This window comes from Diadema setosum, chromosome 16, assembly GCF_964275005.1.
Source record: "Diadema setosum chromosome 16, eeDiaSeto1, whole genome shotgun sequence".
NCBI classification, from domain to species: domain Eukaryota; kingdom Metazoa; phylum Echinodermata; class Echinoidea; order Diadematoida; family Diadematidae; genus Diadema; species Diadema setosum.
This window is the reverse complement of record NC_092700.1, coordinates 25,566,953-25,591,592: the sequence shown is the minus strand read 5'-3', so window position 1 is coordinate 25,591,592 and position 24,640 is coordinate 25,566,953. Positions and strand designations below refer to the sequence as shown.

The following is a 24,640-nucleotide window of genomic DNA, read 5'->3' as shown; positions in this document are numbered from 1 at the left end:
ATTAATGCCAACTTTCAAAGCAGTAGCACTATCCTTTCAAATGTTATCAGAGTTGAAAGTGAAGAGTGTGGACAAGGTTTTTCAGAAATGAAAAAGGAATTGTAAAGACACACCTAATCACACTATTTTACAAAAAAAAAAATCGATATAAACTGCTGAAAAACACACTTTCCTGCCCACTTTATGATACAAAATTTTAGCATAATGTAAAAGAAGACTCGCTCTTTCAGAAAATATAAAAAAGTCAAGTTCGGCTAGGTTGAGCCACTTCACTTATTTTCAGTCCTCACGCAAAATCAGTGTGTGCGACTTTATGTTCGTTTTGAGGTGCACGGTCACATATATCACAAATAACAAATAGCCAGAACCGGTCTAGTAATCCGGAGGTCTCGGATTCGAATCCCGATGAAAACCCATTTTCTTTACTCAAAGTTCTCACTATACATACACACACACACACATATATATATATATATATATATATATATATATATATATATATGAATATATATATATATATATATATATATATATATATATATATGTATGAATATATATATCCTACGAAAGAGAGTGAAAGTTTCCCATGTCATTGCATGTTCAAAATATTGCGTGCTCCGTATTTCAATGCTTGCTACACAAATCTTCATTAATCCATAACGGATTTGAGAAAAGAGCCTGCTCATCGACATCATTACTCGAAATCATTGACATTGCCTTGGGGAAAATGAATAAGCTATTTACAACATTATACACCTAAACAGAAACATGCGAAGCAATACCCTTTTGCATAGGGACTTTTAAAGGAGTATTTTCTAAATGATGTAATATGACTTTCATAAGTTTATTCTTAGGCAAGTCACCAATTTCCGTGCATCCAGTCGCACCTTTTCAGTGCCTCCCAGAGGAATTCTAGATACGCAATGTCTTTCTCAACGTCTTCCTCATAGTTTGCTTGGGTATAGTTTTCAAACATCAGGATTGTAGGCTTCTTATACCACCATCGGAAGAAACTGTAGATATCCTGACGAACGGCCTTCACATCGGGATATTCGTTCTTGTGGGTTACAAAGATGATCGGACCAGCTAAATCTGAAAAAAAAAATGAAACAAACAAACAATTATGATATAACTGCCACCTGACAGTGCTAGGTCTTTATAATTTAAATCATATGGCTGATATCTGAAAGTTGATACGGGTTAATATATGGCCACCACAAACATGTGGGATATCATCTCGAGATTGTTTTCACCACTGCAACTCCATGATAATTAGCATCTTATATTTCTTTATGTTTTGTCTCTCGACGGGCACCCATGTAATCGAAATACAACCTACTAATTCGTGGAGTCGTATAAGAGACACTGTTTACGAATACTCCAAGAATTGCTTGGGGCCTGCAAGAAACACACATAAAATAACTGGAATCAAATCAAGCAAAATAGTTCTGGGTTGAAATGAATGGAGAATTATAGTCAGAGGGAAACAATCATGTTTAACGTGATAAAGAGAGAACTCGCGGTCTCGATTGGTATTTATTTTGTCAACAAATTAATATCATTTTTGTCTATTCATAACGTTTTTAAAGGTCATGACAATATGTATTAATTGAACACAAGCCCCTGACATTAAATATGCACAAAACTTGAATGATATAACATTTATTGATACATCCATTTCAAGCCATAATAACCTTACAATGTCTATCTACAACACAAAATCAACAAGATAATCATTCGTTTTGTCTGCTCATGCTTTGACAACAAATCCTAGAAAGATTATAGCGACCAGAAACGACGCAAATGATACAAGACTTTTGTTTTCCTCGCCGTCACGTGAGTGGTGGCCCCAAATCTGCTTCCCTGCAAAATGCTTACCCCAACCAAAACAATTATTTGTTGCCGAACTCAGTTACACTGTATACTATATCTCTTTTTCTTCTATCAACTCGTTCCCATTCCGGTATCTCCTTCTTGGTTCCTTATGTTAGTCTCTGTCTTGTTATGTTCCTCTTGTGTTGTCTTCGTCGGCTAAGTGATACTGAACATATTTGGATGATCAAGTTTTATTTGTCTTTGAATCTGTGTGCATGTGTTTTGTTTCTCTCAGTTGAAAATGAAGGAACATTGTGAGAAACAATATCGTGCAGTGGCCGCTTATCGATCATGGTCTCCACCACCTGTAGGCTCCCTATATACCTGAAGATAAGGTATAGGACCCCTTTAATGTATGTATTATACACGTAATCATACATATTTCTTTTGAGTACTCTAGTCTGTATGTTAATAGTGTTAGAATTGTTGTTTTTGTCATAATGATTTGTAAAAGTTGAGAAAAGCAAACCCACTGAAATTCAAAGTAAAACTGAAACTGTTTATCGCCTTCCACATTGTGAATAACCTATACATGGCGTCAATATACTAGACTTTGAATATCATCGGTGCATGGAAACTAAAAAAATCATAACGCACTCGGAACGGACATCATCTAGTTACGTACTAGTATACGGATAAGGCGCAATACAAATGTTTCGTTAATGCATTTCCTTCGTTACGCAAACTGACGCTTCACAGAGGGCCAGAATGTGTTCACAGCATGTCAACTATTGGCACTATGTCAAGACCTTAGTTTATGAAGTATGTGTTAGACATCGCCTTCTACGTTATTCCGAATGAATTGTAAAAGACGGAAATCAGATTTGTCGGGAGAAGTATCGTAGATTCAAGATTTATTTCTTTTTTCATTTCAATAAGACAAACAGTAGTATACTGTATAATCTGACAATCATTTTTGATATTAGCGTAAAGTATAGTCTCGGATGTTATGTCAAATTTTAAATTTTTGACATACATAGTTGGGTGCTATGTTTGTACTACATTTAGAGTTGTAAAAAGTTACGATCTAAACATTTTTGCGCGGATGTGTAAAAACACAATCAAGGGGAAAACATAAAACATAGCATATTTTCACCTTTTCTAACACTTTTCGGCTTCCCTGATATAATATAGAACAGTTACAACTGAATTTGTACAAATTGGGAAAGTAATATATCAATTGCTAGGGGTATTTTTGAGGTCATAGTCCCTTATCTCTGAATGGTACTAGGCATCTAAAAAAAAAGTTCGTTTTAATACGTGAATTATAAACATGTGTAAAATATCACGTTCGAAAAAATACACTTGAAATCCACTCTATAGCAAGGTAATTATACGGACTGTTTTACATGAGTTTCTCAACCTGGTTTCCACTTTAATCATTTGGCTACCAGACGTGCGGTCTTATGCAGAAATGTGAAGATATCCAAAGTGTCACTAACATATAGTATGTTCTATCAAACCACGTGTAATTATCATATGGTATTTGACCTTTCCCCATGCTACAAACGCTGTAATCTCCCCCCCCCCCGCCCCATGAAAAAAAAAGTGTTCTTCTGTAGCACGTCATATATCACCGGCAGTAAAACTAAATAATGTTCTGCTTATTACGTGCGGAAAGATTTATTTCATTCATATTGAAAAGTAGCTGACTATAGGATGGAATCAGCGGTTAACAGATTAAATTTAAAAAAGTTGGTGATATCAACAATCTTTAATAATAGAATATAGAATCTTTGAATAAATCATATAATTATGTAATAGAGAGAGTGAGAAATTGAGAGAGAGAGAGAGAAAGAGAGGGAAAGAGATCACTATCAAAGCAAAATGCATAGTATTCTTGGTCACTTTCTGGGTCTTTTGTGAAATTTGTGTCGCACATATTCCTCTGGAGGGAATAATCTCTATTTTTGCAGTGTATAGAAGAAAAAGAAGTATCTGAGTTGGAATGCGACTAAACAACCAATTCGCTCTTATGCAACTTCTCGGACTGACAGGTGTAACTCCCTCCTTTGCGGTTTTTTTTTTTTATAGACCATTTCGACCTTTTTTGTTGTTGTTGAAATTTCAACATAAAAATACCCTATGGTGGTCAAATCGAATAGAACGTGAAATGTCTACAAAGATTATAATCTACAATTTACAACATAAATCACCAGTGTCTGTTTAGGTGTGTATAAAATTGAAGAAGGTATGCCATTGAGGGTCTTTATTTTGATCCTAAAAATATTCCTAGCTATAAAACACCGAAAGAAATATCTACACAGAGTAATAAAAATGCGATGGTAGAGCTTTTGTTCGTCTTGTACCATGCTTAGAGAACAAATTTCAAAACTCAATTCAAATATTATGTACGTGGTTGCCAAAACTATAGAAAAATACCCATTTGCTTGAACCACTTGATATGCTTTTTATCTTTGAATTGTTTCATGTTTTAGCAGATTAAGCTATCTAGATTATGATGCCTAACATTTTGTAAATAATTTTGAATACTGATTAAGGTGTTTGGCAATACGAATTCAAGGCATTAGAGAGAGAGAGAGAGAGAGAGAGAGAGAGATTGAGAGAAATCTTTACTCATGAATTTTAAGATTTATGGCTGACGAGATACAGGAGACTGCGTACTTACCTCTACTGTAAATCCTGTCAGAGGGAGAGACACCTCTCTGCTGAAACACCATATAGCAGAAATATCTTATGAAACTAATCGCGTCTTCTCCAGTGCCTGGTCTGAAATTAAAGCATCAAGGCAGATGAACAGGTGTTTTAAATGTATGTAGTTAGTTTGTTACGTTTTAGTAGATACTGAAGTCATCGGGTTACTGAGAAAATTGAGTGGAGTTGCAATAACAACTCCCTGCAGAGTCAGACAGCCCCTCACACACCCAGAACCATGTACCCACACACGTATCTTTTTATTTTTATTCTGAGAAATAGAAGGAAAATACATTTGAGATGTGGAAAAAGCTACTTATCCTCTGAAAAGTCTTCTTTACTTGACCTAACGATGGACCCATTCACTCCCATCCCTAGGAATAGATCAGCCCAAATTCCTCTTTCACGTTGAATAACGTAAACGTCCCCATTAAAAGACTATAAATCTCATAATTTATGTATAACGACTCAAGATGTGATTTCACGGAGCACGCGAACGATTTGCGAAGGATGCGAATGGGAAAATCCAGCATTCGTATTTTAGTCTGCAAAAGATCGCCAAACGAACGTGAGGGTTCGGAAGCGTCGTCAATTTTTTGCAAATGTCGTTTTCACTTGGGCGAGAATAATAAAAAAAAATGTTTGTGTGTGTGTGTGCGTGTGCGTGTGTGTGTGTAAATATATTAGAACAGCCTAGTGCTGATGCGGATGCAAGTGCAAATGCTAAATGCAAGTGCGCGGAGCCCCTGCGGACATGTGATTGTGTAGGCAAGACACGAAAAAGTAAACAGATTCCTACGAGCAAAATGATTTTTGAAGGCGAACAATCAATACAGCATTATTCCTATGAACTATACAAACAAACAAAAAAGGGGAGGGGTGAGATTCCCCTCCTAGTCCCGCAACCGAACATATCTTCCTCTGATGAGGAACAGGTAAATGTCAATATTTCCCGGCGTCCAATGAAGAAAGCACAGCAGAAGGCAGTGGATACTCTGTCAACAGTAACTGAGAAGAAGAGGAAGCAGCCCCCTCCGTTCCGAGTAAACTTGTTCTTTTTGTTTTGTTTCGTTCTTTTCAGAAATCATATTTATTTGCGGGATTTTTTAATACATTAGTTGCCATTTACGGAGTACATCGTTTTTCCAAATGTGACCGCCCAGCTCAAATACGTATACATGGTATATGTCAAAGTACTAAGTTCCAAGCTTGAAAAATTATTTAAGTTATTAGAATTGGACCCTCCTAACCCATTCTTATGCTATCTGAGCATCTCTCATAGCTTGTATTGGAAGCAATAAAGCAAAGTTAGTTTCAGCTGGTGTGACCGACCTCCACGACAGCTAGCAGTCAAATAAGAAAAATCGAAAGTCGGCTTCCAGTCTTTAACCTTGTCCTATTTCCTCATACTTTCCGGAAATCTAACTTATGTTGTCGTCAAGTCATCCTGATTGTCCTTTTTCATGATTTTACCACTTCTGGTGTAATCTTAGATACGAATAGCATTTTCCGGGGTATTTTGCGCTCTTCCTGATAATTCGGAGTACACTTTAGGAATGTCTGCAGTCAGTCCGCAGAAATTCCTAGGAATGTTGCAAGACAAGCCGATTCGCACATTTTTCCCAGTATGACATGGAAAAGATGCTGAAATGACAGAATTTGATTCTGCAACCCTTCCTAGGCTTGTCCACTCCCTAGTGGACGTCAGCCCTAAGGGAATGCCCATGTACTTTTCAACAAGAGGCTTGCAATACACTTTTTTTTATTGCATAAAGGCAAAATAAGTGGAAAAAGAATTAAAAATGAACTTCTTCCGGAACCAATACCGTAAAGAAACATTATATGAATGAGTTACAATGTGAAACGTGTAATGTGTAGAAGACACACTGAATTTGATTGCAGTCCTTGTTGTAAATGTGTCTTGTGATTGCAAAGTGTTAGGGAAGTCTGCTCGAATTTCTTTATTTTCACTTTTTTCTTGAATTATCAGGGTTGTAAAAATGTGTACATTTCGTCTCCCGGATACGTTGGTCCAGGTGAATGATCAGGGAGATGAGTGTCTTTTCCACCTCCGTGGTGTCAACTAAATCTGCGTTTCTCGCAAGAAATCAAAAATGGCTGTTTTCGATATCTTCCTGACATTAAATGGAACCATCGCCATTGCACATAGGTAGTAAAGTCTCCGTACACCTAGTAATAACGGCAGCCGTCCGGTTTTTTTTTTTCTTTTTTTATTTCGTGCGCCAGAAGAAACCATGTTTTGTTCCGTTAAAATAGCACTTCCCCATCAACAAATTTGTTACAAAGTAAATCTTCAACTGGTGATTTTCCTGCTCATGATAGTGAGATAAGAATACAATTTTTTGACGACTTTGTACCCCGACATGGTTCTTTTTAGTGCGCAATAGCAAAACACCGGACCGTTCCCGTCACCTTGTTTGGTGTGAGGAGATGCTTAAAAGGTATTAGCATGCCAGTTACAGTGAAATTTCACTGCATTTGAAGGTTGATATGAATTGATAGATCTAACTCAAGACATAGAACGATTTTTTTTTTGAAAATGTTAATGAAAATCTGCATAATATAAAATGAACAACTTTACACACACACACCACACACAAACACACACACAAACACACTTTTTTTCTCTTTATTTTTGTTTGAGTTTTATACGTTTCACGAACAGCTGCATCACCGGTTGTTATCACACAACATGTGACAGCTTCATATTGTTTATATATTATCGTAAAAAGTGGGATTTGAAGCAATGATTTTATCACTATAAAAGTCCCATTAGCTTTCATTGCACAGACATTAATATTACAACATTTGATATCACATGTCTTTTGTGAATGATTGTAAAAAGATGTCGTCCTAATAATTCATGCACTTCTTTATTTTCGTTTTGCTTGCATTAAAATAAGGTGGACTGAAGACGAATAGCGGGATATGGCATCCGTATTTCACCCAACGTGTTAACATACATAAGTGCAGTGTAAAAACATGCCAGAATATAGTTCATGAAATTCCATAACGTTCAGGATCAATATCTACCTCTCCTTTATTTTCCGATTTTGCTTAATTCTCCGATTTTGCTAAATCCCATCTAAGTGCAGTGTAAAAAAAAAAAAAAAAAAAAAAAAATGCCAGAATATAATGCATGAAATCCCATAACATTCAGGATCAATATCCACCTGTGCTATATTCTCCGATTTTGCTTTATGATTAGGCGTTTTCACGTCAGCCCGATGTTTCGAAATAGCGCGCTATTTTCTGACTTGAGAATTTAACCCGATCACGAAATAGCACGCTGTTTGATAATAGGCGTTTTCCCATCAGCCCGATGTTTCGAAATAGTGCGCTATTTTCTGACTTGAGAAATTAACCCGAACGCGAAATAGCGCGCTATTTCATAATGTGAATACAAATTAGCGCGCTAATTGATCGAGAAAATTTATCGAGTCCAACTCGGAAAATTTCCGAAATAGCAGGATAATTGATGCGAACTAGCGCGCTATTTGATAAGGTTCGGGCTGATGTGAATAGGAAATGAAACAGCGCGCTAATTTGCGATCGCGAAAAATATACTGAGCTTGGATTTTTGTCGGGCTGTGTGAAAACGCCTATTGATGCTACAGTACATTCACATGTAGTGGCATTTCACTGTAAAAGCCGATCATTTACTGCACTATTTGCCAACAAAGAAGACTGCATAACAAGTAAATACCAGTGGAACAGGTGTAAGTAGAGAAGCACTACCGAGAGCGCATCAGACCTTCGCCTAGTAGCTGATTTCAAGCAATGATCTTGTTCTTCCATAAAGCTGTGAGCTCACCCATACGTGTACCTGCTGAAAAGGCGTTTTCACATCAGCCCAATGTTTCGAAATAGCGCGCTATTTTCTGACTTAGGAAATTAACCGGATCACGAAATAGCGCGCTATTTGATAATGTGAACACAAATTAGCGCGCTAATTGTATCGCTCTGATCGATAACATTTCTTGAATCCAACTCTGGAAATTTCTGAAATAGCGGGATAATTGGCAAACTAGAGCGCTATTTGATAATGGGAAATCGCCTTAACAAATAAGCGCGATGCATCCCATCATGCCTAGCTTACGTGACCCGAAGGCGTGAGCTCTACTGGTATACCCGACGTTATTTGCGCATGCTCACCTGTCGAATTAGCTCGAAAAAAAAAAAAAATTCGGGCTAATTCTTTTCGGGCTCATGTGAATATGAAATGAAATAGCGCGCTAATTTGCGATCTCGAAAAATATACCGAGCTTGGATTTTTATCGGGCTGATGTGAAAACGCCTAGAAAACCCTTTTATTACGTCATCAACTTCCAGCTGCGCGGCGCGCCTCGCCTAAGCAAAAACCAGTGCCGTATCTAGGGCACTTGCATAAACTAGAGGACGCACTTTAGGTATGAAAACCTCTAAAATGCGCAACTTGAACTCCCTTGTGCATTGACCTTACCAGCCCAAATATCGGAAATCCTTCATAAACTCCACGAAAATTTCCTGATCACTACCAAAATACAGTCATCTGTTCCTTGTATCATTTTCAATCTTTCCCGCAAGTTTCATCAAAATTCGTTCTCAACTTTTTGACTTATTTTGCACGTGGACAAACAAACGAACCGTAATGAAAACTTAACCTGATTCCTTAGTGGAGGTAATACATTTCTCACCTGTGATGATAGACAAAGACAGCGCAATGACATTCCTCTTCCTTTCTCTTGACAGGTGTCGTACCATTAATTCGGAATGTACCATCTTGAAAAAAAGGAAGGAAGTAATAAATTCATTTGGTAATATACGCACTGTTAAAACTCAATTCTTGGTATGTGGTTTTATCATCATAATCATAAAAAAACGAGCTATTGCAGTGCTTGAGAGTTCAGAGATGACGTGACCTTTAATACGCCATGTAATTTTTAGAGAAATTTTGTGGAACTGGACTCGAGTGGTAACATATTAAAGTCTTTCTCACTCTCTCTCTCAGTCTCTTTCTCTTTCTCTTTGGAATAGCAAGATTTGTATTTGAATTGACAGCTTGTTCGCAGTTTGCCCGAAACACGAGAATTCCATTCATGGAATGGAAATAATTATGCCATGATAACACATAATTAACACCTGACTGAACACATCGTCAAGCCTCTTGGAAAAGATTCGCACTTTTCGTTCCGACACTTGCTATGATTATGATTAAAAAGAAATGACCACCTTCACAGCAATTCCGTTATCCTAATACGATATAAATAGAAAAAAAAATGATATCGACGTTTTCACGATCTAGATTGTTGATAGGCTATGACAGTGTAGAAAGCATCCACATTGGGACGATGACTGCATGGAAGGTCTAATAGTGGTGATAACTATGTACTCAGTGGTAATTTTCTTTTCTGGGTTACAAGTGAATGATTCATAAATCAATAATTCAGTTTCCTGTTGTAAGTTTACTCACTAAGCCGGTTCCGGAGGCGGTTTAAAGTCTCGAAAGAGAAGTCCGTAATGCCACAAGTCTCGACCAAATCGATTCTCTCAGTTAATATGTGACGGGTTTTTCCTCCTGGCTGCTCTGTATACCCTTTATCAGATATCACGGGATATTTTCCTGTATTTCATCAAAATAAAGAAGAGTATCTGAAAAATAGTAAAAAGTTCGGTAACTCGAATAAAGCTCGTCCTTTCTTCATCTCTCTCTCTTTCTCTCCCTCCCTCTCTCTCTCTCTCTCACTCTCTCTCGTTTCTTTGTCTTTATGTTACCCTACTTTTCCAGCAGTCAATCACGTTATGAGTGACATCATGTCTAGCGGAAAGAAAGTACCCCCCTCTCTCTCCCTCTCTTCCTTTTTTTTTCTCTCTCTCTTCCTTTCTTTTTTTTCTCTCTCTCTTCTTCTTTTTTCTCTCCCTCTCTCTCTCTCTCTCTCTCACACACACACACACACACACCTACACACACAAACACACCCGTAACTGCCTACACACGTGCGAGGGATCCTGTATTTCAACAACTGCTTCGGCATCTTAAATTTCATAAGACGCAAACAAAACAAAACCAAACAAAACCAAACAAAACCAAACAAAACCAAACAAAACCAAACCAGACAGAAATGTATTACAATTTTATCGCCGATGTTCATTAAAAGATACTCTGCGTGCGTTGATTTTGTGTAAAAAATATTTCAAAAGTTTCTTTTTTCGCTTCATAAATCATTAACCTTATATCAACAGAAAACACTCAATAGGCGTGATCAGACTAGAAAGATCGAAAAGTTTACGATCGCGAAGTCTTCACGATCTTAAAGTTCTCGATGTTTTGTCAGTGTGAACACGACTTGTGTCTGTCCAAAGAATCATCGATCATTTTGCTATTTCAACACCATTGTCCTATCCCTTTCACACACTGAATATCCATGATTGAATGTCTTAGAAGTTGTCTATTACAATGTGTCTATTTACTCATTCTGAAGTGACGAATGTGCAAAAAAAAAAAAACAAAAACAAAAACTGAAGCGTTTCATATTTGTCTTGATTTCACACTTTACTTTGCCGTATGCTACAAGGTTAGTTGTGTTTCCCAAATGGGCGCAATAGGGGGTTTCCCTACAATCATTTGTTAATGCGTGAAGAGAACTCCCCCCCCCACACACACACACCCCAAAAAATATATATACATAAACAAAAATCGAGTTACTTCATACAGTTTATATAGATTATTTCTTCCTTTTTGAATAATCACAAAGTATCTTAGGTGTATACTATACTTGTATACTGGCTGGTGGTATCATGCTACGCGGACGGTAAAAACGACGCTGCTTGGCATTTACCGAATGTAAGAACCACTAGAAGTCATTTCATAGTTTAAAATCATCCTCACGTATACGGAGCTGCACACAAATCTTACTACTGTTTAATTGTACTGCCCGTTTGCCGCATATTATAACACTCACTGAAGACAAATGTGCTAAAAGCTGAAAGTGATAGTGATTAATGACGACACTGCGTCTCCAAACATTCCCATTCTTTTAAAAATCTCGTCACCCATACTGCATTTGAAAGTTAAGTACGTGCTTTGTTTAAAATTCGCAGGCTGTCTGCGGTCATGATATAAATCATGTTTGGAAGAAATTGACTCTTGACGAGTTGGGAAACAAAATAGTATTAAGGAGATAAAAGCATTTAATATAATTAAGTTATTCCCGATGTAAGCTAAAGAGCAGATTGATCGACCAAGATTGCAATAAATATTGCCCATTTGCAAATTTGATTGCAGAAAAGTATTTATTGCCAATACAATGTGTAAGCTATCTGTTCGATACCAATATGTCGTTGATGTCTCTTCTAAATGAAACGGCAGTCCTCATTTAAAATCGAAATACTCACACAAACAAAAGTGATACAATGATTCACATTTACCGTGAAGGGCGAAGATGAGAGAGTTGATGAGAGATGACTTGCCAGCACCAATTTCACCGAATACGCCAATGTTCACCTTCGACTGGGTTTTGAGATGTGTATCATAAAACGTCATTCCGGGTAAGTAATCCCTTATTTTCCGCCGAAGGCCGTCTCGTTTCTTCTGTAAACTGTTCACTATTAAGAGTATAAAACATATCTTTCCATTGATTATTCAGATTCAGATGATGCCAAGTGTTAGTTGATGAGAGGACACATTACCAACTACTTTGTGTGTGGGGAGATGTAACAGTCAGGACATGCATTGGGCGTTTTCAGCAATATATGAATAGACGTGTCAGTTGCATTCTTCAAGGAAGATACATTACAATTTAGACATCTCAGTTAGATCATTCATGACACAGGGAAACATTAACAGGGAACATGATAGCTATATACAATGGTGTTATATAATCATTTGCCTTTGCTTGTATTGCCATTTCACATATGGACACACAAGAAACATGTGCCTTTAATTGCTTTCTAGAGATACATATGAAAAACAACAAACTAACAACATTTAGGTCCAATAAAACTGTTCACGTGAGATTTTGATGTCATCATGGCTTATGTCCACGGACAACAGTTATCTAAAAAACATCACTTCTGGTTTGGGTTTACACTCTAAAATTATGTATATATTCTAGACATTCCTTGAAGCGTTGTGGAAGATGAAAATACTAGCGTATTATTACAAAGCATTACAGGATACGTCTGAAAATGTTATAATGTTCTTATCTCCACATGACATGTTAAAGAACACAATTTACTTTGATTTTACAGAGGATATTATTTGGGGGGGGGGGGGGGGGGGAGTAGAACAAATTCATATCCTGATGTTTCCAAGACTATTCCGGACTTTGACCTTCCTCTTTCTGTCACCAAGATACAACAAAAATGATAGTTTTCTTACTCTGTATGAATTCTTCTTTCGCATCATCTTCAGATGGTCTCCGCCAGCAGGGATTCCATGCGCATCCTTTGAAACGTAACAACACGAACAACGACAACAGTAAGTACAGGTAAGGATTATATTCGCATCTGTGCATGTAACTTACAGTAGCGTCTTCATGTGTTTATGCTGATGTGCATGCTGTTTGGGAAGCATGATTTTGTCAATATTGTTGACTGTATAATATGTATATAATGTGGTCGTATACGTATTGATTATCCTATAATTTATTATCGTAGATTACATTATTCCTTCACCGACAGTCCTAAACTCCGTTATGTCACTAAACTATTCCGCAATTCAGCAATAATTGATAAAAAAAAAGATTCCATTATGTACATACAATTCTTAGAAAAATAAACACTGGTGCATTAATAATTTTCTGCTCGTTTTATGTACGGGTTAAGAAAATGCTATGCGCTTCTAAATGATTTGCTTTGGTTAAAAAATAAAACATATCAACACCTTTTCGTGGCAGGTAGTGCGGGTGGTATTTCTGCAGATATTTTCCAACGAGGAGAAATGCGATGATCAGGACCACAGATATGCCAATGCCGAGTCCAATAGCCAGACCTAGATTGTCACTTTTACCTGAAATTTGACCGAGATAAAATCAAACAAGAGATACATTTATCATAACGTAAATTTGAGAGAGATAGTCTGTATGTTGAGAGAAGTGTTGAGAATAAAATATTGATTTATCGTTTCCTTTGTTGGTTTTCTTTTTGCAACTCCATAAAAAAAAGAAGTATAGAAATAATATTGAAAGGAATCATATATGTGATTGTGTGGTCATGGTGGTAGTATTTATCACACAAGGCTCAAAGAAGAGATGGCCTGGTGGCTCGGGCTCGGTAGAAATAGATATCAGACCTTTATTCACCAAGAAATTATATGTTTTGATTTATTATGTAAATTGTGTCTATACGTGGTTTCTCATTCAGGAAAATGGAGGATAACTCGCGGCCTAAAAAAGCTTCGAATAACTTCATGCGTGTCTGCTGGCTGCTGGGACCAGGGTTGCCAGTTTATTTTATGGCCAAATCAATTTTCTGGCATCCAAGTTCTATCTATCTAAGAACAAAAGTAAGTATACCTCGACGTTTAATAACATGATAATTGCACGTCATGGAAAAAAATCATGTTCATGTCATAGTTCTCATTCGCATAAGGTAAGAGTCAGTTATATATACAGTAAACGCGGTATCTTAAACAAACTTGTATCACACTGTTTCTTTTTCTGGTTTATAACTGATGTCCATATTTATGAAATCACGTCATTTTTAACGTTTCGCCCTTTCTTCTTTTTAAGACATATAGGGTTTTTCAAGCATTTTGTATACAATACATTCAATTCTAACAAAATTATCATGTTTTGTTGTTTCTTATTCTTTGTCATTTCAATGTTTTACTGAATGATTCAATTGACAGGCTTCACTTTATGTCATCGGACCACAAAAAAAAAAAAAAAAGAAAGAAGAAAAGATGTTTGATGATTTTGAAAAAAGTAGCGTCAAGTCATAAGGTTTGTACATATATATATATAATAAACATAGATACATACACAAAAGATCGATACTACATACACTTCATGTTGTGTGAGTTATAGGTATCAATCTCTCATAAATAGGAGCTCAGAATAAATTTCACAATAACTTCAAAATCGAAACATTTCTCATGATATTTAAACTTTGTCAAGATCATAAAATCGTATCGACGGTTTGTTTCATAAGACATTATATCATTGGAAAACTCAGTATTTACAAGCTACCCCCATAACCTGATAAAGGTAGAACAATGATTTCTGCGGCAGACGTTTCATTCAGTGAGTCTCCAGTAGCCGTGCACGTGAAGGTTTGCTCCATCCCGTGTTTTGCTGAAACGGTGATTGTCTCGAACCGCTCGAATGTGTCGCTAGATAGTGCTGTCTGTTGCGATATCACGGGGTACAGCACATCTCCAGACTCCTCTGTCCAAAGCATAAACATGTTAGACATGAATCCACTTACTACACAGGTAAGATTGAAGGAAGAAGTCCCAGAGGGGGTTTGATGTGTACACCGGTCTGGATTCAGCCTGTTTTCGTGAACGCATTCCTCCATTCCATGTGTTGTTATCGTTGCTAGGGGGAAAATGTGCGTGAAATAAATGTCAATTAACATTATTTTGTTTTACTAGTCAGGTGGTACGATATATTTGTAACAGACTTCATGCCTTTCGTATCGAGAGATTAATATTGGAGCACTTGTCTATGACATGAAACAAAAAAATAAAATAATTGCAACCGTTTTCTTTTTTCCTGACCAGGCTTACAACGCTCCAATAGGCCCATATCATGCAATGCAAGGGGGAAGGTGGGGGGGGGGGGGGGGGCTGTCAAAACACACGGGGGTTGCAGGAATTATGCTCTATAATAATTAAGAAAATAAAGAAAAATTACATATTGATATTAGGTACAGAAAAGACACTCAAAATGCTTGTAAGATGTATATTTCTCCTTCATCTTTTAAAGTAGGAAGGAACCACGGTTCCTTATACATTTTTTGGTGTAATTCTTAAGTGGAGATTTGAGTGATTGCGTTGTGAAAATCATTGTTTCCATTCAAAATTAACGTTGAAATATCGAACATGTCACTTTCAAATATTGAATTTCTTTCAAAGATTTTGAAAGACATATCGTGAACCTTCATCAGCAACAACGAAAATTAGGCATGACTTAATCACTGAAAAAATATGAATTTCTACGAAATAACCTGATATAGGCAGGACTGTGATTTCTGTGGTAGACCTCCCATTCAATGAGTCCCCAGTAGCTGTACACATGAAGGTTTGCTCAGCCCCGAGTTTAGCTGAAACAGTGATTATCTCGAACCGCTCGTATGTATTGTCAGTGAGTGTTGTCTGTTGCGAAACCACAGAATATAGTCTCTTTCCCGACTCCTGGGTCCACAGCATGGAAATGTTGGGCTTGAATCCACTAACGACACACGTAAGGTTAAAGTAAGAAATGTCTGAGGGAGTGTGGTATGTACACTGGCTTGGAATTTGTTGGCTCTCATCAACGCATTCCTCAATTTCATGCCTTGATACCACCGCTGCATTGGAAAGCAAGCAAATGTATAAGATACTTCTTCAAATTTCTTGACAGCGAACACCGAATGCATTTGTAACAGACTTGACCTCTTTATAAAAAACACGTAAATATTTGTGCGCTCCATCAATTACGTGTAAAATATGAAAAGCAAAAATGAATATAAAAAAAACAAAGCCAAAACAAATAAACAAACAAACAAACAAGCAAACAAACAAACAAACAAACAAGCAAACAAACAAGCAAACAAACAAACGCCATCTTTTTTTTTTCCTGATCAGACCTGAAAAAAGTTCCACACACACTTTATTATCAAGCCATCAAACTTGAATTGTATCGAGGGTGTCTTATAAGTATAAGTATTGTACTCTAGCGCTGCCGTGTTGGCCCACACCCGACACTCGCCTTTGTGGAATGGATGATGCTCCGTGGATCATGCAATTACATTGTTGCTTTCCAAACTATTTTTGTCAAAAGAAGTACTTATGAGTTTAAAAAGATAAAAATGTACTTTTACATCCTAATCGACGAATTCTCTTTCTACTCACTGCGGTTCTCCCGTAAATGTCCGCACCGGCCACGTATCATTTCTAGAATTATTTCTATTTCTATTTCATTGCTCATTTCTATAAAAAAAGGTTGTAATTACCATTGTGCGCCGATCATGATTATATATATATGTATATGTATATTTATATATATATATATATATATACATATATATATATATTACAATCTACTTTATTATTTATAAAGATTCATTATTATAACATACATGTAACTGTACTTTCAGGATAGTATGTCATATGGAGAAGGTATACGTCATCCGCACTTATTCAATTTTGTTATCCTGCACCTCTGCTGGAGTGTCGCGTTTAAAAAAAAAAAAAAAAACTCACGAACAGGTCAGCTATAGCCTTCGGTAAAAACAAGTACTCACAGCTAACAGTCATAAGGGTGGAATTCTCGAAATTTTCGAAATTCGGTAGCACCACTTGACAGTGAAAAAGACCCTCATCTGCCACTTCTAAGTCGGTGATAATCAAGTTGAAGTTCCTGTCAATGTCGAACCGTGCCGCCATGCTCACGAAATTCCCGTCATAGAATGCTTTACTCGTTGATAGCTCGGGATGTGTCATGCTCTCCTTGACCCAGTACACAGCGAAAGGCTCATCCTGGAAGTCACACGGCAGTCGGATGTCTGCCCCTCTCCATCCCTGAATTGTCGGGAGGGTGTCTACCGCTGGGTCTAGACGATTTAAAGTGTGTTACATAAGTATGTCATATCTAAGTATGTGAACGTGATCTCCCATGCACAGTCAGCAGGATCACTTTTAGGGAAAGGAAATAGCAATACTTACAAAAATTTGGACGATATATTGGAACCTGCAGAATTTGCTACTTTGTTATTAAAGATTGCTTGATCAAAATATCCAAATTTCAGTCGACCAAAATAAGCAGATTAAACAAGCACAGTATTTCTTGGCACGGTGACTTTTGTTGCAAACCCCTATAATTATGAGAAGAAATTTCACAATGTTATATTTCTTCAGTAACCTTGCATACGAAACGATCGTATAAAGTTCTGACCTAAGTGCTTCTATCTCCAAAGTTCTTAATTTATCTTATCCATGTAGTATATCTTTTATTATTATCATTTTCAGGTATGCATGCGCGCGCACACACACACACACACACACAAATCAACATTTTGTGAGTGCCATGTTTATCCCCATGGAGTGAACAAAACAATGTGCAACGAAATATTCAGTGCAAGAGAAGATACATTCTAATATTATTATCATCATCATTGGCGTTATAATTTATTTGCTTTTAGCAAGGCAAAACAATTGAATGATCAAACAACAAAAAGGCGCATAATACGAGGGTACAAAATATCTGCTGTACCTGCTGTGCTTCCTAAGTTTTCGGGCTGGAAAAAAAAAGCAATCGAAGTCACTATGGCCCTTGAGCCTTTTCAACCAACTAAAGGAAGCACATCAGGGAATAACTAAAACACGCACACAAGCACACACACAAACACAAATAAAAACTTAATGTAGACAGTTTGAAATTGACCATATTATATACCTCATTGGAATTCTTGTAGACATGAACTAGCAATATCACGTTGTCAGCTGGCTCTCCTTAAAGGGTGTGTACAGTTCTAGTTGAGGTGAGGATTTTGCTTTTAACGTTTTGCAAGAAACTCAGTAACCATTCTATGAGATGTCAAAGAGCATGCAATTCCATGGGGTATCAAAAGTTTATTTGATGGAAATCGGTTTTGAAATGGCTGAGATATCCAAAAACAAGGTGAAACAAAGAGATCCTAATAAAGTTGTGGCCTGTCGCCTTTTATTATTATCACTTTTTTGGATATAAGCCATATGAAAACCAATTTTCATCAAATAAACGTTGAACTCTTTTTAAAATTATAGCTCTTTCATATTTCATAAGAGGTTTCTCATTATCTCACTTAGGAATGTGCAAAACATGAATCCCCATCTCAACTAGTACTGTACAGTCCCTTTAACCATCTCGTACTGTTATCCTAACACACCTTCAAAACATCTTGCTATAATGCGAGAATGCCAGCTTCACATGTAAAAAGAAAAGAAAATTTGACATACACCAGTAAATCCATGACTAAATCCCCAGTCGCTCCCAAAATATATTGCATAAAAATAGTACTTCATCAGTTATGCTTACTGGGTTTACATGCCTCCTAGCACAAAGGAGCACGTAAGCATTTATTTTGATTGCATTGTATCATATTCAAATCCATAGTATTATTAATAACAGGACAGGAAAAAAGGTGTCGAGAGAGGCAGTCGCAATCGTCTTCATTCACATCATATCCTTCGTTCGTTTTACAGATTATTATTTCTACCGACAAATCTTCTTTTAGTAGCAAATTAGAACAAAAGAACGTACCTCCCGATAGGATAAATTACCGTTATTGCCCATTTACACGTATAACACTGCAATGCGCCTTGGGTACATTATATCTATTGATATCTCTCTACAACTTGCAGGATTCTTCGTTGAACATAAGAGATTGAGGCCAAGCCGTAAATGGCAGGGATTTCAATCATCTAATTCGATGTAATTTATCATGTTACATGATATGTTCAATAAACTTTAATAATGCTGGTGTCACACTGCCCCGAAATTGAGAGAAAAGATGGGCACACGGTAAAAGGAAATTTAAAAATTCGACTCTGATCGTACAACCTTTTTGTCATCCATGAGATCATGCAAGACCATTTATGAACACCGATGGAGTTTCTCATGATCCGTCAGCAACTTTGTGAGCGGTGGCAAAATCTTTTTTATATAATATTGTGTAGTGAACATTTACCTCTTCGAGTAGCCTTTCTAGTGTGGTTGGAGTGTCATCGTGTGACCTTCGGCAGACATCAGATATGCTTCGGCTGTTGATTGGATTTAACCAAGTTCAGGACCAATTTGGTGCAAAATTGAAATTCCATATTCGGATGGCTATCTTTTGTCAAATATTGGACAGCATGACGTCATCTTTTGCGTAGAACTTTTTATTGGTCTCTCTTTCGGTTTCCCATTGAACGCAGGTAAGCATGCTTTAACGCTGATTTTGCTACAACACGCATTTCCCATAGACACTTGCCCAAGTATACTATCTGAACTCGTCCTCAACGGGTTCCAACATATCGATATTAGGTTTACTCCTAAAACTAAAGTTGTAAATGCATAGTTGATTCTCGCTACAATCAGGTAGCTTTTGACACATACATTAAGGGTAGGACACTCTGAGGTTACAATATCATCATGGTGGATAAGGAGTCACTTTGATGCCCTCCCTCATACAGATCCATTTAATGGTTTCTCGATGAGAATCGATACTACGGCCAACTCATGGATTTCCTATAAAGCTCAATTTACCAGCGAATTCAATACATATATTTATGGTATCAATCCCTGCAAACATATAGGCATTTATTAACCTATTGTTTGTTTGTTTTTTAACTTTCTTCACATTTTCTTTTTTCTTTTTACATTTGGGGCTTACTAATGACATTGTAAATATTGTACCAGTAGGTCAACCCCGTCCCCATTGTGTTAAGATGATGACACATTACTTACAGATCACCGACAGGAAGGTTGAATTCAAGAAAACCTCGAAACTTCCCAATACAAGCTGGCAATGATAGCTGCCCTCATCTTCCACGTGCACGTCGCTGATGACGAGACTGTAATTTTCGTCGATATCAAACCGTTCACTTTTGCTTGCGAAATTACCATCGAAGAATGAAGCCTTTCTCGTCTCTAGCTGCTGATTTGAGCTGCTCTCCTTGACCCAGAAGACAGCGAGTGGCTCTTCCTCGAAGTGACATAGCAGACGAATGCTTCCCCTTTTCCATACCCGAACGGTGGGGGCAGTGTCTACTACTGAGGCTGGATGAAAGGGAAAAGAGAGGAGTAAGAATATTTCCTGGGTGCCTGTATATGCTATGCCACAAACTTTTGAATAAGGTATAAACCGATATGTATAAATGCACATTCATCAACGTAAATATCACAAGTGCAAAGTGTATTACAATGATTCATTTTGTATTCTTGAATCTTACCTGCATTTTCCTTCTTCTATTTTCAAATTTATATCAACGAGTTATCCTTCGAGTACGTTCTCAAGTCCCAGACATACCAATTTAGCATCTTAAAGACATTTATTGATGCTGAATTCAGAATTAAAAATAACTACGAATTCAACGCACGATGTAATAGTGCTTTTGAAGTAATGTACACATAAAAGCACTGCAAGTGTCACCCTAAAACTGTAATGTAGCAAAACGTTCGTATCACGACGAATGAATGAAAAGTATCAATCATACAATCGACATCATTGTTGTAACATTTTCCCTGCACTCAGCTGAAAAAAAGTGCTGACATTGTTCTTATTGACGGCGAAGTCAGCGATGTCAGTAATCAAAAGTATCGCATAAAATTTTATAATGTTCATTTCATATCCGGAGGGATACGACGTACTCAGGGAAATTTGTGCTAGGAAAAGAATTAAAACGAAGGAACATAATGATCTGCGCTGTTTCTCTCATCATGAAATGGTGATCTTCATGTGGAGAAGATTGAGAGGCTGAATAGTCCACTTTAATAGTGTACGGCAGTAAAAAAACAAAAACAAAAACAAAACAAAAACAAACCAAAATGAAAACAACAAACAAACAAACAGGCAAACAAAAGACAATCGACCACACACAACATATATTTACAAACACACACACACAAAAAACAACAACGCTAACAATGCACAAGAAAATGTATCTTAACTCTACTTTTTTTTTAAACAATCTGTTTTCATATTTGCGAAACAACGAACCTTAAGATCAACTTTCAAGAATAAATTAACTCTTCTCATTTTCAGGATTACGAGCCTTGATTTATTAAGAGTTCAACGGTAAATTTTTTATCAAAATCGTGTGAAAAATAAGGAAGTTATGACATTTCGAAGCTTCGCTTATCTTTGAGGAAAACTTCTTGAAAGGTCAATGGTTATATGTAAATGACAAATTGAGCATGTCATCCCCTCACAACTTGACATATTTGGAAAATTTGGAAATTACAAATTTTGTATTCAAACGCAATTATGCCTGAGGCACAAATCCTCATTATATCTAACTGATCACTATTCTGAAGTTATTCAGAATACCACAATGTTTCAGACTTCAATGACAGAAACATTGATTTTCGTTATTTTATGTCACATAATCAATGGAAAATTGTAAGGTTATTACATTATCAGCCCACTCACTTGTATATTCATATTCACTGTACAAGAAATGTTTTGCAGAACTTAGGAAAACTTCTAAATTGCATAACTTCATTATTTTTAAGTATAAAGTTTTTACCCTTGAACTCGTAAGATTTTGCCCTCTTTTTGAAATGAAAATAACTTAATCTTTGACTGGATTTTCCTTTCAAGTATCTTCCCCATCATGATCCTTGTATTATCCTCTCTCCCAATGTGAAAACCTTGAAGGTATGAAACATCAGATTATAAGATAATTATATTCATCCCAACTTCTTGATAGAAGATGATTGAAACGCCGACGAAGCAATGCTTTAACTGAAGCAGGTACCACTTTTTATACATAAGCATTATATCTTTCCTCTTTCTTAAATGATCAAAGAGGAAACAAAATGCTACAACAGTTATGATTAAATTGTGAAATTATGATTTAAGGTATATGTTTATAATAAATTACAGCTAAATGATCGAAAACCCCCTTCCAAAAACCAACAACAAAATGAAAACTATCAAACACACGCACACACAAACCCCCAAAAAATCATGACTGAGCTGAGTAATTATGTTTAAAACTTACTTCCTTCGATCTCTTGATGTCCACCCAATATCTCAGAATATACGTTTTGCATAAAAGTAGGGGTTGTACTAAAGCCTCATATAATGTTTTCTTATATGAGGTATGTGTGTGTGTATGTGTGTGTGTGTGTGTGTGTGTTGCTGTATTATAATTCAGAAGACCACCATAGCAGCTTCGACGGCGATATGAGCAGCCCCCTCCAATCCCGAAAAAACACATGCCACAATAATCTGTTTACCTCTGAATCCTGATTAACCCTCCATCCTCACCGACAGGCACATGAATATCAAAGTCCGTTACAATTATGTACCGTGAGTTATGTTGGCACATCATTGTTTCCCGCCATTGAGTGCCTTTGGACCTATAAATGCAGCTGCCAACAGCAAATGACATGTTGACATGGAGACACATCATTATAGTTCAAGGTAAACATTTACAATGTTCTCACAACGAACAGACGCTTAAGAGGTACGCAGACGCCTTGTTATCACATTACTTATCAATGGATCGAAGATCAATTTTCTTCCATATCGCAAATCATCTACTCTATTCATTAAGTTCTCTAAGTTACCTATGTTTGTGTTACCTATGTCTAATTGATTTGTGTACATATTAAACAAACAAACGTGAAATAATCTTATGGATGATTCCTTCTACCAATATTCATTTGAACGTTGTACTCTTTACACGCACATTTCATGCATCATTTCGAACATAATATGCAATGGCAGGACGAGCATATGTTTGATTTGATACTACCTCATTGCTGTCACTGTAACCTAATATCAATGTCTGGTACAGTGCTAAAGGTGTAACGATATCACCACACGAAACGTCCCCTAATGTTCCCTTTTAGTGTAGTGTACAGCTCGTTTTTCCGAAGGCTCTTTATTCCTAAGATTCGTTATTCCGAAGGTTCATTGTTCCGAATTTCATTTTCGGATTAACCAAACTTCGGAATAATGAACCTTCGGAATAACGCCACAAATTTTCGGATTAACGAACCTTTTTTCATTTTCGGATTAACGAACCCGTAGGTATAGGAAATTTGCGTGTTTCGAATTAACGACCCTTCGGAATAGCGAACCTTCGAAATAACGAACAACACCATAGTGTAGTGTAGTAGACAAAATAAGATTGACAGATATTGTCAAAATTGTCATGAAATTAATACCTATTTTGTTTGTAATTCACTTTGAATGAGTATAAAAACAAAAACTTGATCCCTTCTGCTGACAAACAATGTTGACAGATTGTTGACCCGCCAAACATAAAGTCTAGAAAACAACATTAAAAAAGAAACCCGGATATATGTTGCAAACAGGCAAAACGGAGGGACAAAGTTTAGATATGCCAACCTATGTATAATAGTCCAGGCTGGAAGAATTGCAGAAATCGTGTCTTAATGCAAAGTATTGCACGCTTTAACGTACACTAAATATGTATTATCTTATCAGGAAACAAAAGGAGATCATAATAAGAAGAGAAAAGATATTGACCACTGTAAAGAAACTGAGAAGCTATTGGTAATGTGCCTCTAAACAGAAGTATAGCTTGGTTAAATAAACGTGATCGATGTTAAAACATATCATTATGCACTTTGACAGGGAATCACGAGATGCCATCATCATTCAATTCAGTCACATGTTTTATTGACCTACGCAACAAATACCTGGTATACCACGGAAGTTTACAGGTGAAATCGTACAAACCTTAGATTTGTTTTGACCATTAGAGGAGAATACTCCTGAAATGTTGATAATTTTTGATGAGATGACGTTTGGGTACATGCAATCTCCATTTTGAGATGTATTACATGACCTATATAATTATGTAGCTGACTGTTGTTTCAAGAATGGGCATCTTATTTATATTGTTAGATCATTATGATTGTAAAAGGTAAACATCAACACTCTGATAATCAACAAAATGTAGATGTTTCATGTTCCCATAAAAGGGGTAAATCATGTGAAGTCGGACAATGCAATCAGGAATTATGGTCATCTCATAGTTGTTTCTGAGTTTCGGGGGGGGGGGGGTTGTCTTGGTATACCTAGTCAGTTTCTCCTGGCACCCTAAGGTGAGCCTTCAAGTGTGGTGCTGTTACTGTCTAACGATTAAAGGGTACTGTAAAGAATTGCAGAACAAACATTACAGTAAACCCATAGAAATTATACGAGTTGACTTGAATATTTCCAGGTGAAGCCTATTGCAGAC

At 36.8% G+C, this 24,640-nt stretch overlaps 1 protein-coding gene across 1 annotated transcript; it reads right to left on the bottom strand.

The window, feature by feature from the left end:
* Positions 1 to 859: 859 nt before the first annotated feature.
* LOC140239748 (uncharacterized) lies at positions 860 to 24,224 on the bottom strand. The gene is made up of 8 exons (XM_072319569.1): positions 24,212 to 24,224; positions 20,166 to 20,477; positions 16,981 to 17,289; positions 15,703 to 16,044; positions 14,721 to 14,918; positions 13,415 to 13,540; positions 11,959 to 12,135; positions 860 to 1,092 (listed from the first exon to the last, which is right to left on the bottom strand). Exons 1-8 carry the CDS (start codon positions 24,222 to 24,224, stop codon positions 860 to 862), a joined length of 1,710 nt encoding a protein of 569 aa, XP_072175670.1.
* Positions 24,225 to 24,640: the final 416 nt, after the last annotated feature.

Excerpts from the sequence above, each read along its gene's own strand:
- LOC140239748 (XM_072319569.1), bottom strand. Across the intron at positions 17,290-20,165 it reads AACCTTCCTGTCGGTGATCT|ACCCAGCGGTAGACACCCTC; the intron begins GTAAGTAATGTG and ends TAAATCGTCTAG. Across the intron at positions 16,045-16,980 it reads CACCCTTATGACTGTTAGCT|CGGTGGTATCAAGGCATGAA; the intron begins GTGAGTACTTGT and ends TTTCCAATGCAG.